This window comes from Plectropomus leopardus, chromosome 4 (assembly GCF_008729295.1).
Source record: "Plectropomus leopardus isolate mb chromosome 4, YSFRI_Pleo_2.0, whole genome shotgun sequence".
NCBI classification, from domain to species: domain Eukaryota; kingdom Metazoa; phylum Chordata; class Actinopteri; order Perciformes; family Serranidae; genus Plectropomus; species Plectropomus leopardus.
Genome location: NC_056466.1, coordinates 26731754 through 26747945, shown reverse-complemented (window position 1 = coordinate 26747945; position 16192 = coordinate 26731754). Strand labels below are relative to the sequence as shown.

General features: G+C 39.6%; 1 protein-coding gene across 1 annotated transcript in view; it reads left to right on the top strand.

Moving 5' to 3' along the window:
- LOC121942104 (sphingosine kinase 1-like) overlaps nucleotides 1–12359 on the top strand; it is a 47723-nt gene extending 35364 nt beyond the window's left edge. The window contains exons 4-5 of the mRNA XM_042485205.1: nucleotides 61–176; nucleotides 6952–12359. Coding sequence (XP_042341139.1) covers nucleotides 61–176; nucleotides 6952–7831 — 996 coding nt within the window. The 3' untranslated portion in view covers nucleotides 7832–12359. The remainder of the gene's footprint in view (nucleotides 1–60; nucleotides 177–6951) is intronic.
- The last annotated feature ends 3833 nt before the right edge of the window (nucleotides 12360–16192 follow it).

Sequence of the window (16192 nt, the reverse complement as noted above, 5' to 3'; positions counted from 1 at the left end):
TAGTTAACATCTTTTTCTCTCTGTCCTCCTAATCAAAGCTGTATTTTCTGCGTCTCTCAGGTGATAAATGGTCTGCTGGAGAGACCAGACTGGGAGGAAGCCATCCGGACTCCGCTGGGCATCCTACCTAGTGGATCAGGCAACGCCTTGGCTGCATCCATACATCACTACTCTAGGTGAGCCACATGAGGAATCCTCAGTGACACGGCGCATGTTGATACGCCCCGTGCTTTAGAAATAAGTTTTTGTGATTATGAAATTGTGTCTGTCACGGCTGCACACACACATCAATTCTCTGGCTGGGTGACGTGAAATAATTTACCACAGCAGAGCTTCAGTAATTAATTGATAAGTCATTCGACATGAATATTAAAATGCCAGCCATTTGCTGGTTCCAGCTCCAGAGAATAATTTGCAGATTACTTTGAAAATAATGAGTAGTTGGAGCCCTTAACTTTATTACAAGTGTTGAAGCTTTGGGAACAATTGCCACATTGTAGCATCATTACTCTATCATGACTAACTCACAGCTCTGAGCTCTTCAGAAACCAGTCTAAGCAGTTGGGTAGCATACTTGAATCCAGACCGTTGGATCCGCCCACTGCACCGATTTCGAGTTGACTGCCTTACATCAGGCAAGTTGCATGCTGAATCGGGCCTCATCATTCCAGGCGCAGTGTTGTGAGTTTAATTTGCATGCACACAGTATGTATACACTGCACGAAAATAAGTCTGGTTCAAATCCAGTTAAACAAAGGGTAGATTCAGAACAAACTGCGTGATCGGTGCTCCAGAAATATCAGGCTATCCCCCATCAGACAGAGCAACCTGTGGAAACTAAAGCAGCTGTCGATAAAAGCAGTTTTGTCTATTTTTATTCTCCTGTGCAGAATGAACAGTTAGAGCTCTGCAGACAAGGACATGCCGTATGTGAAGGCCATAATCCCCCTGAATCTGTTAGACTTTAGTGGGATTTAGACAGTATTGCTGATGGTGAACAGGATCTCAACTGTGACAGGTATTTTTTTTCTGTGGTGTTAAGTCTGCCACACACAACAACTGTGTGAAGATGTAATGATTCTGTTCTTTGTTCTGACTGCGAGAACGCCAATCTATCTCTCTAAGGTGCTATTTATTTATATTTGTTGAATGGATTTTATTTAGAACTGACCTTCAGACACACATGGGCTTGCCTTCTGGCAGTGTAAAATGCACTCCACTCATCTATTAATTATTAATGATTTGCTCATTTGAGTGATTGTTTGGAGTTCACTCAGCCAGAACAAAGAACAGACAGGAGAACTTGAAGGACAGAAAGAAAGAACCAATGAACCAATGAACAATAACAGCACCTGATCATACTCAGAGGTGGAGAAACTTCTGCCATGTATAGAAATAAATTCCTTGTCCACTCAATCTCTATGGCTTCTTTTATAGACCTTCAGTCGTCTCTATAACGAGCAATTCAAATATCAAACATTTGTATATAACATTTGTATGAGCCACTTCTTAAATTCGGGTTGTGTTCTGTATGAGTGTGTAGTAAGAGCTGTGCGGAGATGCTCTAAGCTAATTGCTAATGCTAGCAATGCAACATGCTCATGATGACAGTGTTAAAATGCTGATGTTTAGCATGTTTTCCATGTTTGTTTAGATTGTTACCATGCTAAAATTTGAATTAGCACAAAACACAAAGTGCACCTGAGGCTGGTGTGAATGTTAGTTTTGCAGGTGTTTTGTCATAAATCAAATTACTGGACAAACTGAGACTCAGACCTGATGATGGTGTTGGAAGAAATGTCAAAGAATATCAGTCATTAGGATTCATCACAGCACGATACAAGTTACTTAAAAGAACCAATATTCTCATTACTAATTACCATCCAACAGCGTATTTTCACCTCAAGTCGTCACATATCGCCGCTTTGCACTGGACTTCCATGTCTACGTATTACGCTGCTGCTGTGATGTCAGCAAATGCACATGGCAAAATAATGCTACACATGGTTATGTTTCGGCAATGAAAGCACATTGCAACCAATCCTGGAATGTCAACAAACACACATGCTGGCCCGGATGGTTAGGATTAGGGGAAGGAGGCTCATGGTAAAGTGTAAAAAAACACCAACTTCCCATTCAGATGGGAAGCGAACACAAGAATCCCGCATGAAAGTCTTGGGCTTTTGGAGCCATACCCACCCCATCAACCCACCCTAGCCTACCTTGTGCTCCTTATATGACGTTGTTACCGGCAGCGTTTCAACTTGACACCATCCTGTCGTGTTTCATTTGGAATTGGCAGGCACCATCCAGCCGTCCGCCGGTGTATAATTATACCCCATCCAGCCACATTCTTACCATGACGTCCAGCGGTGTATCATGTGGGCAGGTAAGGTGGCTTTTGGCATCGGGATCTTACACCAAAAGCACTGTAAAAGCGGCTCTTTGACAACTTCAGAATGCCAACGAGCTGCATCCACGGACACCATGTTCCTACCATTGCTAAGGACAAAAAAGGGAGTTTGAGAGAGCATAAGAGATTTAAAATGCTTTATATTATCCCCTCATCTGTTTACCTTTTTATCCTTTTTGACACCCCTGATGGCTCCACGGTTTGTTGTGCAGGAAATGCTCTGTGCCGTGACTGTGTCATGGAATATTATTTAACTGCACATTGATCTTCCCTCTCAGTATTCGAGTGTGGGTAGTTGGTTTTATGAAGATGTTACTTCTTGTATTGCTGGCTTTATAAATTCGCCTGCGTTCTGTTGTTCTGTTTAAATACTTTGCCCTTTCTCATCTAAAGTCTCGTGCAGAATTTAAAAATCTCATGAAATGCTTTAAGGCTCTTCCTCTTTAAGCCGCTCCTACTGTTTTTGTAGGTCACGTTGGACTTTATCTTGCCCTTTTACTATTTTATTTATTTTGTAATCTGTCATTTTGAATCCCATGTATTTGGTTATTTTTGCTTATCCTTTATATAAGCCTTTGTGCTGTAGTTTTCCCTGTCTAAAATAGGATGAATTGAATAAAGACATAAAATAAAATTAAAGAAAACACCTCCCACTGATGGTTCTGTCTTCACCAAAGAGCCACATTCATTCATCACTTCCACCACATCTGCCAATCAGCTTCTCATCAAACAATGGTCTTCCAGCCAGAGCGGCAGCAACAATGAGAGGAAGGGACCAGACTCTGTATTGTTTACTCTCCTCTCGCACTCCGGGGGCATCCAGAAAATCTCTCTCTCTCTCTCTCTCTCTCTGTCTCTCTCTCTCTCTCTGTCTCTCTCTCTGTCTCTCTCTCTGGCTGCTGCAGGCTGTCCTGCAGTGGCTCTGTGGTCAGAGTATATCTGGTATTATTCCCAGCTGAATGAAGGGTTCACTGAGGCTACGTGGATCAAACGAGTGACAGCTAGAACATATCTGGTATTATGCAATGCAGTGAACAGGTTCGCTGAGTGAGGGTTTAATGTGTTTCTGTACACAAACATAATGAGCACGAGCTGAAACATCATCGAACAACTGACGGTTTCTGAAGTGACAGGTATGACACTTTGATGTGAGCGAGAGTCTCCCTCCCGTGGAGGTTTACAGATACTGCAGAAACACTAAAAATACATGGAGAGGTATATAAGGAGCTTATTTAAACTTGGTTTGCCACTTCATTAGGTACACCAACAGTGTTTAAACCTACTGCAGTCTATTGCAGCAGGACTGCAATATAACCAACCATCACGAAGGTTATAATGTTCAGTGTTTCTTCAAACAGTGTCCGTAGCAAAAAGTACTCACTCAGCTAAAAAGTATTCCCTGTGACTGATATATTGTTTCATATGACATTATTACCATGTTTTTGTTGTAGCTGGTCCAGCTAGTATTAAACATTTAGTTATTTTAATCCAGTGGTTTCCAACCTAAGGGTCAGGCTCCCTCCAAACGGTCACAAGATAAATCTGAGGGGTCATGAAAAGATTAATGGGGTAGTAAAGAGGTCAAAACAAGAGAAAGTTCAGATTTGTATTGATGTAAAATCTGAGAGATTCAGAGAGAATGGCTCTTTCGAGGGCTTCATAAACATCTGGAATATATGTCAAGAGGCCCCAAATAGATACTAATTTATAGCTGCGACCAGCAACTCTATAGGTTGTTCTGTCGGTCTGTCTATTGGTCCACAAAAATTTCCAACCTTTGGTCAGCTCCCGTTTTTGCCCCACAGGAGGCTTAAATTTGGCATCTTGTGCTTTTGTTTTCATGATCCCTTGGGTTCCACCATCAGGTCAAAGTTTCAGTTTGTCTTATACTTTTGCTTCAGCCTCAGCTCGAGGCTACCCTGTGTTGTGTGCTTATTAAATGCTAACACACTACATGATGGATAGCAAATATGGAGAACATTATAACTGCTTAACAGGGTTTTGTACTGTCTTGTCAGGATGTTAGTTGCTGAATGTGCACTCATACTTACATAAATCTTGATCTGAAAAGTATCTACAGCTGTCAAACAGAAAAATGTGTAATATTTCATTTTGAAATTTCATGGGGTACAATATGAAGTACGAAGTAGCATGAAATGGGAACATACTTGGTTACTTTCCACAACTGATTGTCAGCTGCAGCAGGTGAGGTTGTAGACCATATTATTTTTTGACCTTTCTACCAGACAATGATTTGAAAGAAACAGAGCGGTGGAAATGTAGATGAGACTGTTTGGATAGTCGGACTGGTGAATAAATTTAGCATGATGAATATGGAGATATCTGCAAGGCCAACGCCATTGAACTCCACTGAGACATCCTGTCCTCACTGTAATTGGCTGTGGGTAGTAACAGCAGGCATGTGTGTATGCGTCTGTGTGTCTGTGTGTGTGTGTGTGTGTGTGTGTGTGTGTGTGTGTGTGTGTGTGTGTGTGTGTGTGTGTGTTAGGGGTCTTTTCATGACCTTCAACCCCCTGTCTCCATTCGTCCAGATGGGGTTGTCTTTGTTGTCTGACTGGCCTGTCATGTCTGAGGGCCCGTAAGCTGATTCTGTCCCACCTCCAAGATTTGTCGCTGGGCCTCCTGGTTTAATGAACCCCCCCTCACTCTGACTCACCCTACTGCCCCACCCTCGACGTACTCCCTTCACAGCTCCATGGGCCTCCCTCCACCCTCCTCATCTACCCTCCTCACTCTCTTCTGTTGTTTTTATGATCTCACAATAAGGTCACAGTAACCCTGCTATTGTATAACACTCCTCTTAAGGCTCACTCCCCAAAACACGCACAAGCCTTGACCCACTTCTTCCTAACCCAAAAATATTAAGTGCACCTTTTTGTTTTTATTGGTATTTTTGAAGCTAGTTTCTTGACTGTGTCTCCTTCTAGACAGCTGCTGTAGGGTGGAAGTTTTTCAGCAGTTTGCTGTTTGATAATGAAAAAAAAGCTCTAAATGTGAGAATTGGCTGCATTTTTCTGTTTTATATCATAAAAAAAATAAATGGTTTTTGGGCTGTTGGTCCAAAATAACTTATTCAAACATGTGACACAACCTGTCACACACTCAAGTGCATTTGGTCAGATATATTGACTGCAAACACCCTGAAAACAGCCTAAAAGCTGATGAAATCAAGCTTCACATCAAATCAACACTATTTTGTAGCAGCGGAATACTCAAAACATGTGAATCAAGCATCTTATAATTATTGGTTGTTGTCTATATACAGTACATGTATCTACCGCATCATTCTCCTACTGGATTTCGCAGGGTTTCCCACACATTCATTTATTTGTGGCGGACAGCAAATAGAGCGCCAAGTGTACTGTTGTCACAAACGGAGCAGTAGAACATCAGGCCCAGTAAAACTGAGACTTAATCATTCATTGTACTAGGTCTAGAAGTTTGCTTTCATTTACTTTGCACTCTGTTTCTTCTCTCATCCATCAATCTGATCAGCTTTGTCCAGATCAGTTATCCACGCCAAGATTCAAAGATTCAAAATGCAGTGCTGCCCACTTTCAGGAGAAGCAACCATATAGCCGTCTTGTTAAGGTTGGGATGTGTGGACAGTTAAATTATTTGACAACCAGACCCAATGGATTACCAGAATCATCTAAAAAGTTGTAGTACCCACTATTAAACAATTTTTATTTTTATTTTTTCAGTATTGAAAAACAAGTGCGGTTCAGAGGTTTTGATCGTATCATGTGATTTTCATAAGGAGAGCAAGCCCTTCCAATGCCCTCTGTGCCCAGAAAAAAAATTAAATTTGATCAAATTCATCACATCTGCTGATGAAGATCATGTGACTCGTAAGTCAAAAGCTCCACAACACCTAAAAGGATTTTGTGATGAGGCTGTTATCTGAACTGTTTCTTGATTTGTCAAGAATGAACTTTAAACCTCAGTCCTTTTTATTCTCCGTAGTTTTGGAGAATACAAACATGATATAAAAAGTTTTCTCTTTTTTCCCCATTTAAGTCAAACTGCTCACGCATCAGTGTTAAATGCTGAAAAGTTGGAAAAGGTTTCTGTCGTAGATCAAGAGATACAAGATCAAAGAATAAATAAACAAATCTGACCAATGCTCAGTGCCAGCTATTAATATTCAACACTCTTTGATCAGTTATTGAAGCTTGTTTCTCAGCCCTGTTTATTAATTTATTAACCAGTTGTGGCATCACTTGTACCAGCTGTGCTTTTTCACATGTATGTCTTATCTAGCCTAGAAATACAATATCTTTCCAAGGAGAGCACATAAACACATGAAGACACACACATTAATTTACACATACAGAAGGATGTAAGAGAGGCATTTTAAGCCATTGCATTTTTTATTAAGGTATGATTTGAATGCCAATTACATGAGCACAGCCTCAGATCTCTATAGTTCAGACATTGCTTGAAGGCAGCATGAGATGACCTCACATTGTTTCAAGAAGCCCAGCTCTTATGACAAACTCTTATCTCTCCTCCAGAGCCTCGCCTGTGTCCAGCGAGGAGCTCCTGGTCAGCTGTGGTTTTCTACTCTGTCAAGGACTAGTGGCTCGCATGGACCTAGTCTCCATCCATCTCTCTTCCGGCCCTCGTCTCTTTTCCTTCCTGTCACTGGCCTGGGGCTTTGTGGCGGATGTGGACATAGAGAGCGAGAAGTACCGTCACGTTGGAGCGGCCCGGTTCACAGTTGGCACGCTGGTGCGGCTGGCTTCTCTACGCGTCTACAAGGGCAAGCTGGCTTACTTGCCCGCCACTGAGGACTGCAGCAAGGAGGAGGATTTAGGAAATAACATGATGCTGCACTGCAACAATCAGGCTTCCTGCTTGGCTCAGGCCTCTCGACTGACCAGAGATGCTCCCAGCCAGAACACCTTCCACAACTCCTGCCACTCAAACAACTCCCTCAAAGTGAGGAGGACGGAGAGCACGCCTTCTCGAAGCGCCACCAAATCCCTCCCTGGCCCGCCTGACACCCTGCTGCTGCCTCTGGACCAGCAGTTGCCCAGCAACTGGGTCGTGGTGCCGGAGGAAGACTTTGTCCTCATGCTGGCCATGTACCAGTCGCATCTGGCTGAGGACCTGCTGGCAGCACCAGGCGCTGCGCCAGATGACGGAGTCATCCATCTATTCTACGTCAGAGCGGGAATATCACGTACTGCGCTGCTGAGGCTGTTCCTAGCTATGGAGAAGGGAACGCATCTTGCTACTAACTGTCAGCATTTAGTGTACACTAAGGTGCGGGCCCTCAGACTGGAGCCATTATCTCCCAAAGGGATAATAACAGTAGATGGAGAGGTGGTGGAGTATGGACCGCTGCAGGCAGAGGTGCACAGAGGCCTGGGGAGGTTAATCAGTGGATGAACAAACACCAGCGGTCATCTCTGCTGTTAAAGGCCCAATAAAAGATTTTAGAATTTCGAATCAGAAATGTCCAGGTACAAGAGCAAAGCAATGGAAGTATGACTCACTCACTGTTATCTGCTACATTTGCCTCTCATCGGTACACAGAACATTTCGGTAGAAAATACTGCAATATTAAGAAAAACAAGTGCCATGTATGGGGGCCCAAAGTGTTCAATATAAAAAATAAATAGGTCAGACATTATGAAAATAAATAATATTATTAATAATAACAGAAGAGAAACATAATATGACCATGAAACTGTAAAATAACCAAAAACATTTTTCAGATTGTTTTTTCATCCCGCTTCTTTTCACAATAAGAGCGTTTATGGCAGGTGTCTTTATCCGTCAGTCAAGACGAACTCTTGTGTTTAAGCAGACAGCCAATCACATATGACCAGGGGGCAAAGACTTTTTTAAGAGCCACCCGAAGTCTTGAAATCGAGGTGTCATGACATACCGGTATAACAATACACATATGCATTGATACACATATGGGAATATTGTGAAAATAATCCAGCACCTCTTAAATCATTTCCATTTCTTTTCTATTTCAATTTTTCTTCCCAAGTGTTATCCGGGTGCCTTCATTCTATCTAATTATGTATAATTACTCTTTTTGTATGATTTTGTTCAGTTACTGTTACAGACTCTCTCCTCGGCCCTACACTTAATTTTGAGTGTAACTCATTTGCTAAAAGAGACAAAACGCACAATTTTCTTTGGATATTGCAAAAATATCATTATTGTGAACTTTTTTGGCCACAATTATTGTGTCATGAAAATCTGATATTGTGCCAGAACCTTTTCTAAATTGGATTTTTATATAGTTAACATGTTGGCGTAAATTTTAAAATCTGTTTCAGGACTTATGGGGTTCAGTACTTTTTAACGTCCTTATGAAAATGGGCATTTTAAAGTAAAGTAAAAACGACCTGCAATAAACTCTGTTATTGTGTGAAGAAACAAGATAGAATTTCACAATAATGCGCTTAGGTTTGTTTCACAATTCCATTACCCCCTTTTTTTTTTTCTTGCTTTTAAATATTGAACTCTATGGGACTCTGTAGCCACGACTGAGCTTACTGTAGATATGTTGGCATCAATTTACAAATCAAATAGGCACACGTTTCATCATGTCATGATGAAGTGTTTGGCCGCCGTGGAAAGTAAATCAGTCACCGTCTTGAGCCTCCCGTATGTCATCTTTATTATCGCTGCAAGGGGAGGATTTCCTCTCTGCACTGAAGCTGACGAATCAGCCTGAATTACAGCTTCCTCTGCAACAGCAATAGTTTGAATTTATGCCTTCATGGTTCCTCTGCAGTGCTTTGGAGACTCTGTGTGTGTGTGTGTGTGTGTGTGTGTGAGTGAGAGTGAGAGAGAGAGAGAGTGTAAGTGCGTGTGTGTGATGCAGTAAACGGCGCTGTCACTGCTCTGGTTTTAACAGAGGAAGTCAGGCTTTGTGACTGTTTATTGAACACAGAGAGCCTCAAAAATTGTAATTCGAGCCAGACAGCATGAAACAGCAGTAAATATAACTTTTAAAATTTAATTTAAAGAGAGAAGAGATTTGTACGAGCCCCTTAACTCCCCAGTGGTGATTTTTTAAATTTAATTTATTTTTTATGTTAAGCACACAGGACGAAAAATATCGCCTTTCGGGATCCAGGGGTCCTGAGGATTTGCAAAATTAAATGGTAACAGTGACAAAAAATCACTCTGTTCGGGAAATGCATTTACAATGATATTTCCATCATTCATGTCGTCCTGGTGGTGGATTCATTAGATTGAACGTCGCCATTTTAATCTTTCTTTCTCTTTCAGTTTAGCTTCTTCTAGTCACACTTTTTATGTGAGGTTCAAATAGATTTCGACAGCAATTACTGGTAATTGTTTCACACGTGAACCGGCTTTGAAATATCTAAAGATTTTGTGCTCAAAGCTTTGGAGAGTCATCAGACTTCACTGTGAGTAGATTATATCAGGACTATTTATGTAAAAAGAAGAAAGTGGAAGCTGTTTACAGTGAGCTCTGTGGATCATACAGAGAGAACAGGAGAACATTTTTTTTATGGAAAGAGATGTTGCTTGTGGATTTTTCTAAAACATGTAATATTTGATTGCATTACAAAGTAAGATTGACCCCCTTATTAGTATCAATACAGAAATCTCAAAAATAGACACTGAAATCTATTCAAATAAAACCAAAACTATCTGCATGACTAGATACCACTAGCGGTAGAAGAGAAAATGCTGAGGGTTTTTATTGAGTGAATTGATGCATTAATCAACCTGTCTGGTGTCCCGTTCATGTGATTAATTGGTGAAATCACCAACTGAAGTACAGACACACAAAGTGGTGCCCCAGAAAAAGTAGATTACAAGACCAGACTTGAGCAAAATACCTCCTGGAACGTGCTGAACATCACCGACTGATGGTAACTGTGAAAAAGTGTTCAGTGGCTCCTGCAGCTCTGTGGACGGGTGATTGATGTGTTTTAGTGCCTCAGTGTGAGACCAAGGCTGCATCCCTCCATCCCATAACACCACTCCTCTTATACTTTCTCCTCTGCTTTCATCCATCCGCCTCTGCATTTAAGAGGACCTGTTATGCTCATTTTCAGGTTCATACGTGTGTTTTAGAACATGTTTACAGACTTCAGTGGTCAGAAAATGCTGAGGTTTCCTCATACTGTTTGCCTGAATACACATTTATTTACATTTGGTCTGAGAAGGCTCCGTTTTAGTGCCTGTCTCTTTAAGCCCCTCCTCCCGAAAAAGCCCAGTCTGCTCTGATTGGTCTTTATTGCAGCTGGGGGAAAGACGATAACAGAGGAGACAAGGAATCATCAATAAAACCATATATATTCTCCAGTAGGAATACGACCTGAAATCTGTGGAAAATTAAAAACTCTGAGATTACATATTTCGATGTTAGTATGTAGCTAAATCTGGGGAATGACTGCAATGTAAAATTATAAATATGAAAGAAAAAAAGGGAAAGCATAATTGGTCCCCTTTAACCACTCAGCTGCTTTTCAGACACACACACACACACACATGCACACAGGTGTCCCTATGGAAGGTTTGTTACTGATCATCACCTAGGTGTCCTTACCATTGAGCTTTAAGACACGTAGAGGAAAGGATGACTAAGGCTTTGACCGACACGGGCGGTGAAGTCAGAATTTTAAATGTGTTTTTAATAGCAACCCAAATCTCTTCAGACGTTTGTTTTGTTCATTTTACAGAAATCAGATGTGGACACAAAGAAATCCGTTTCTCTCTGTCCAAGTCGAAGTGAAATGAACTCTGAGTGGCCTTAAGTGAGAGTTTTCAAGGGTTCAAGCTGGTTAAAACAGCACATTGATGAGTGAAGGGAGAACATGAGGAGCGAGGGAGGAGGATGAGAGAGGGGGGAGATATCGACTTGTTAAATGCTGCATGAGGAAGGCGGCGTTGTGTTCCTGACACGGCGCCCTTAGTCTTCCTCCTCACCACAAGAAATCATTTGGGAGCATTAGCAAACTGTCCTGACGCTGAGGGAAAGAGAGGAGGACATGTTCCTGTCCATTTCACCTCAAAGTGAAAATACACACAGACACACACACACACACACACACACATTGGCAGTTACAGGCATCAACATAATCAAACCATTTGACTGACCTCTTTTTTTGTGTTTTCTGTTTTGTTTGAATCAGTTATTTGACACTGTAAAGATCAGACTTGTGAAAGACCAAAATTAATTTATTCTAAAAATATATTCTTTTAAACATGTTTTTGCACAATGTAATCCTGTTGCCAACGCCGCTTTAAAGCCTTCATGGGACATCAGGGTCGGTTTTCTGTCATTTAACTCATTTAGTCGGTTTAATTTGTATTTACTCGTGAAGGACGCTGCAACAGGAATTCAGCTGACGAGCTACAAGCATATCAGATGGAAACAGTACTTGAAGACACGCTTCGCTATTGCTGTCGTTTTAGAGGGCAAATGTGGTCTGTGGCATCAAAACCTGTGGTCACTTTATTATTGACTGTTAAAGTCGACGTACTGTTCTTTCAACGCAGCTTTTGTCAACTGTTTGGGGTCACGACCCTTTAAAATGAAGTCTACTCGTTCAACCAAAGAAAGATTTTTCCTTCTGACATTGTTTCATTTGAAACATTTTAGGGGCCCTAAGATGGAAAACCTTAAAGAAAATACTAAGAAAAACATATTGTGACCCCTCAGATTTATCTTGGTTTGGAACCACATATCTAAATAATGCTCTTTTTACGCCACAGAGTGCTACTGACCACTTTCATACGTTTTTTTTTCTATGCAAACTCCGGCTTCTTGTGAGTGATGCAGTGGTCCTTTCAACTGTTTGACGTGCCTTGACTGTGCTGCCTCCTGGTGGTTTGAATTTGGTGGTGCATTCACTGATTTCTCATTTGAACGTTCTCGTCACCGTTAAGAATACTCATAGACGCAGACACAACAGACAAACTGAAGATAGTAAAATCTGTCCTTATTTCAGAAAAATCGGTGTAATTGTGGCACAGTACTGTTTTGACTTTACAAACCGTTAATACTGTTGTCATGGTGCCACATCTTCGCTTTACGTCTCCAGTTTTTCATTAAGGAGAATCCATAAGAGTGACAGCTTTCAGCCTGAATCCAATTGCTCCATGTAGGATGTTGTGATTGAAAATCCAAATGAGCTCAATCAGATGGACAAACTTTCAGATGAAAAAGGACCTGATGTTCGTCCCCGTCAGCAACCCGAAGAGAAGAAGAAAGAAAACCGATGATTTGCCGTGTTTGTCTTTACCTGCTGCTTCTCAATTGTTGTCGTCTCATTTGTTTAAATGTTTATGGTGAAGGGAAAATAGTCAGGGGGATTTTATGTTGTTTTTTTTTTCATGCACACTGAAGATTGAATGATTGATTCTTTATTCACAGAGAGATCTATTTTTCCATTAGACAAATGTCTGTAATTTTTCTATTATTGGATCAAACATTCTGCTGGAGTGTTTTTGATTGAGAATAAATTAAATAAATGATGACAAACAAGCTGTCTGTAATTTGATTTGTGAAACATTAGCTGCATCTGATTTTTAGGCACTGAGGTGAAGTATTTCTTTGCTGACAGCAAAACAGGTATTAGTCACAGCTTTTGGTCATTTTGGTAAAAAGACGACATTAAACGTATGCCGGGGACAGGTATAATCATCCTCAAGGAGTTACAACTCCCTGAGATATGACAATGAATAAAGGTAAAGAAAAACTGTTTTTGCAGAATATTATGATGTCACATTGAAGTTCACCTTTGACCTTTTGGATATAAAATGTCAGCACTTCATATTATTTTACATTTTTAAACGTATTTTAAATTTAAGTGTTTTTCAGTTACAATGTCAATGTACAATGAATAAATCAGATGCTGATGGCACAGCGCTGTGTTTTACCACTGAAAAACACTGTCAAATTTCAAAGATTTGAAAAACCTCATTTTAAACATACCCCGAGGGGTACCTAGAGGTACTCCGAGGGGTACATGTGAATTTAAGAAAATGTATTTTAAAAAATAGCAGTCGTGCATTACTAAAATATGATAATGTTATAAAAAGTAGAGTCAAAATTTGAATGAACTGAATTTTATACTCAATATTCAGTTTCATTTAAGTAATGCCTTTTAAAAATTCTTGTGCATTGAGAAATTGCATGATGGCAAAAGAAATGATTCACTATGAATTTAGTCACAGATTCGTAACATTTGAAATGTTTAAAAAAAAAAATTTTTTCAAATCTTTGGATCTTTGATGCTGATGGCACAGCGCTGTGTTGTACTTCTTTCGGGGTTTTTTTCCTACCAAAAAAGTTTGCGCTGGTCATGGCGTACTTGGCTGAAAAAAATACTTCAGAGGGCGATCATTACAGAAAAAGTGTTGAGAACTGCTGTTGTATACTATGTGGTTTTCAGACGTTTTATTCGACATCCTATGTTATGATGTTTTTGGACGTTTCTTTAGACAATGTGATTTCGAGACAATGTGATGTCTCGAAATCACATTGACGTTTTTCGCCATACTATAGTATGGCATTTCATTTTTTCGACATACGATATTTTGGTGCTTATGTCATTTCTTTTAATATTCTATGCTATGGCGTGTCTCGGCACGTTATTTTAGGCGGTTTTCAACTGTTTTCAGCTGTTTTTGGTCATTTCAATGTGCTATTTTACAGGTTTTGGGGCCTTTGGGGGATATTTTTTTTAACAGGTATACTACAAGATACCTCTACATGCTATACTAAGTGGTTTGGGCTATTTTTCGGACGTCAAATTTTGACATTTTTTCCCATACTATAGCCTTGCTTTTTTGGTCATTTTTTCGACATGCTATATTATGGTTTTCTGGGCAGTTTTTAAAACAAACTATGCTAGTGTGTGTCTCAGCACGATATTTTCAGCACTTTTGAGGTGTTTACAGCAGTATTTTGGACATGTCAAATTTTGACTTTTTTGCCATACTATAGCCTTGCTTTTTTGGTCATTGTTTCGACATGCTATATTATGGTGTTTTTGGCATTTTTTGCAATGAATTATGCTATAGCGTTTCTCAGCAAGCTATTTTATGCTGTTTTGAGGTGTTTTCAAGTATTTTTTGGACATGTCAAATTTTGACTATTTTGCCATACTATAGCCTTGCTTTTTTGGTCATTTTTTCGACATGCTATATTATGGTGTTTTAGACGTTTTTTGCAACAAATTATGCTAGTGCATGTCTCAACACGCTATTTTATGCTGTTTAGAGGTGTTTTAAACTGTTTTTGGGACATGTCAATTTTTGACATTTTTGCCATACTATAGCCTTGCTTTTTTGGTCATTTTTTTTGCCATGCTATATTATGGTGTTTTTGGTGGTTTCTGCAACAAATTATGCTATGGCATTACTAAGCAAGCTATTTTATGCTGTTTTGAGGTGTTTTGAAGTATTTCTGGCACATGTCAATTTTTGACTATTTTGCCATACTATAGCCTTGCTTTTTTTGGTCATTTTTTCGACATGCTATATTATGGTGTTTTGGCGGTTTTTGCAACAAACTAAGCTATGGCATTTCCTAGCAAGCTATTTTAAGCTGTTTTGAGGTGTTTTCAAGTACTTTTGGGACATGTCAATTTTTGACATTTTTGCCATACTATAGCCTTGCTTTTTTGGTCATTGTTTCGACATGCTATATTATGGTGTTTTTGGCATTTTTTGCAATGAATTATGCTATAGCGTTTCTCAGCAAGCTATTTTATGCTGTTTTGAGGTGTTTTCAAGTATTTTTTGGACATGTCAAATTTTGACTATTTTGCCATACTATAGCCTTGCTTTTTTGGTCATTTTTTCGACATGCTATATTATGGTGTTTTAGACGTTTTTTGCAACAAATTATGCTAGCGCATGTCTCAACACGCTATTTTATGCTGTTTAGAGGTGTTTTAAACTGTTTTTGGGACATGTCAATTTTTGCCATTTTTGCCATACTATAGCCTTGCTTTTTTGCTCATTTTTTTAAGTATTTTTTTGGACATGTCAAATTTTGACATTTTTTGCCATACTATAGCCTTTGCTTTTTTGGTCATTTTTTTCGACATGCTATATTATGGTTGCTTTTTTTGGTGGTTTCTGCAACAAATTTGTGCAATCGCGTGTTTTCTCAGCAAGCTATTTTAAGCTGTTTTGAGGTGTTTTTAAGTATTTTTGGGACATGTCAATTTTTGACATTTTTGCCATACTATAGCCTTGCTTTTTTGGTCATTTTTTTTTTTTCGACATGCTATATTATGGTGTTTTTGGGGCGGTTTTTGCAAACAAATTTGTGCTATTCGCGTTTCTCAGCACGCTATTTTAAGCTGTTTTTTGAGGTGTTTTCAAGTATTTTTTGGACATGTCAATTTTTGACTTTTTGCCATACTATAGCCTTGCTTTTTTGGTCATTTTTTCGACATGCTATATTATGGTGTTTTTGGCGGTTTTTGCAACAAATTATGCTAGCACGTGTCTCAGCACGCTATTTTAAGCTGTTTTGAGGTGTTTTCAACTATTTTTGGGACATGTCAATTTTTGACATTTTTGCCATACTATAGCCTTGCTTTTTTTGGTCATTTTTTCGACATGCTATATTATGGTGTTTTTGGCGGTTTTTGCAAACAAATTATGCTAGTGGCGTGTCTCAGCGCGCTATTTTAAGCTGTTTTGAGGTGATTTCAACAGTTTTTGGGACATGTCAATTTTTTGACATTTTTGCCATACTATAGCCTTGCTTTTTTGGTCATTTTT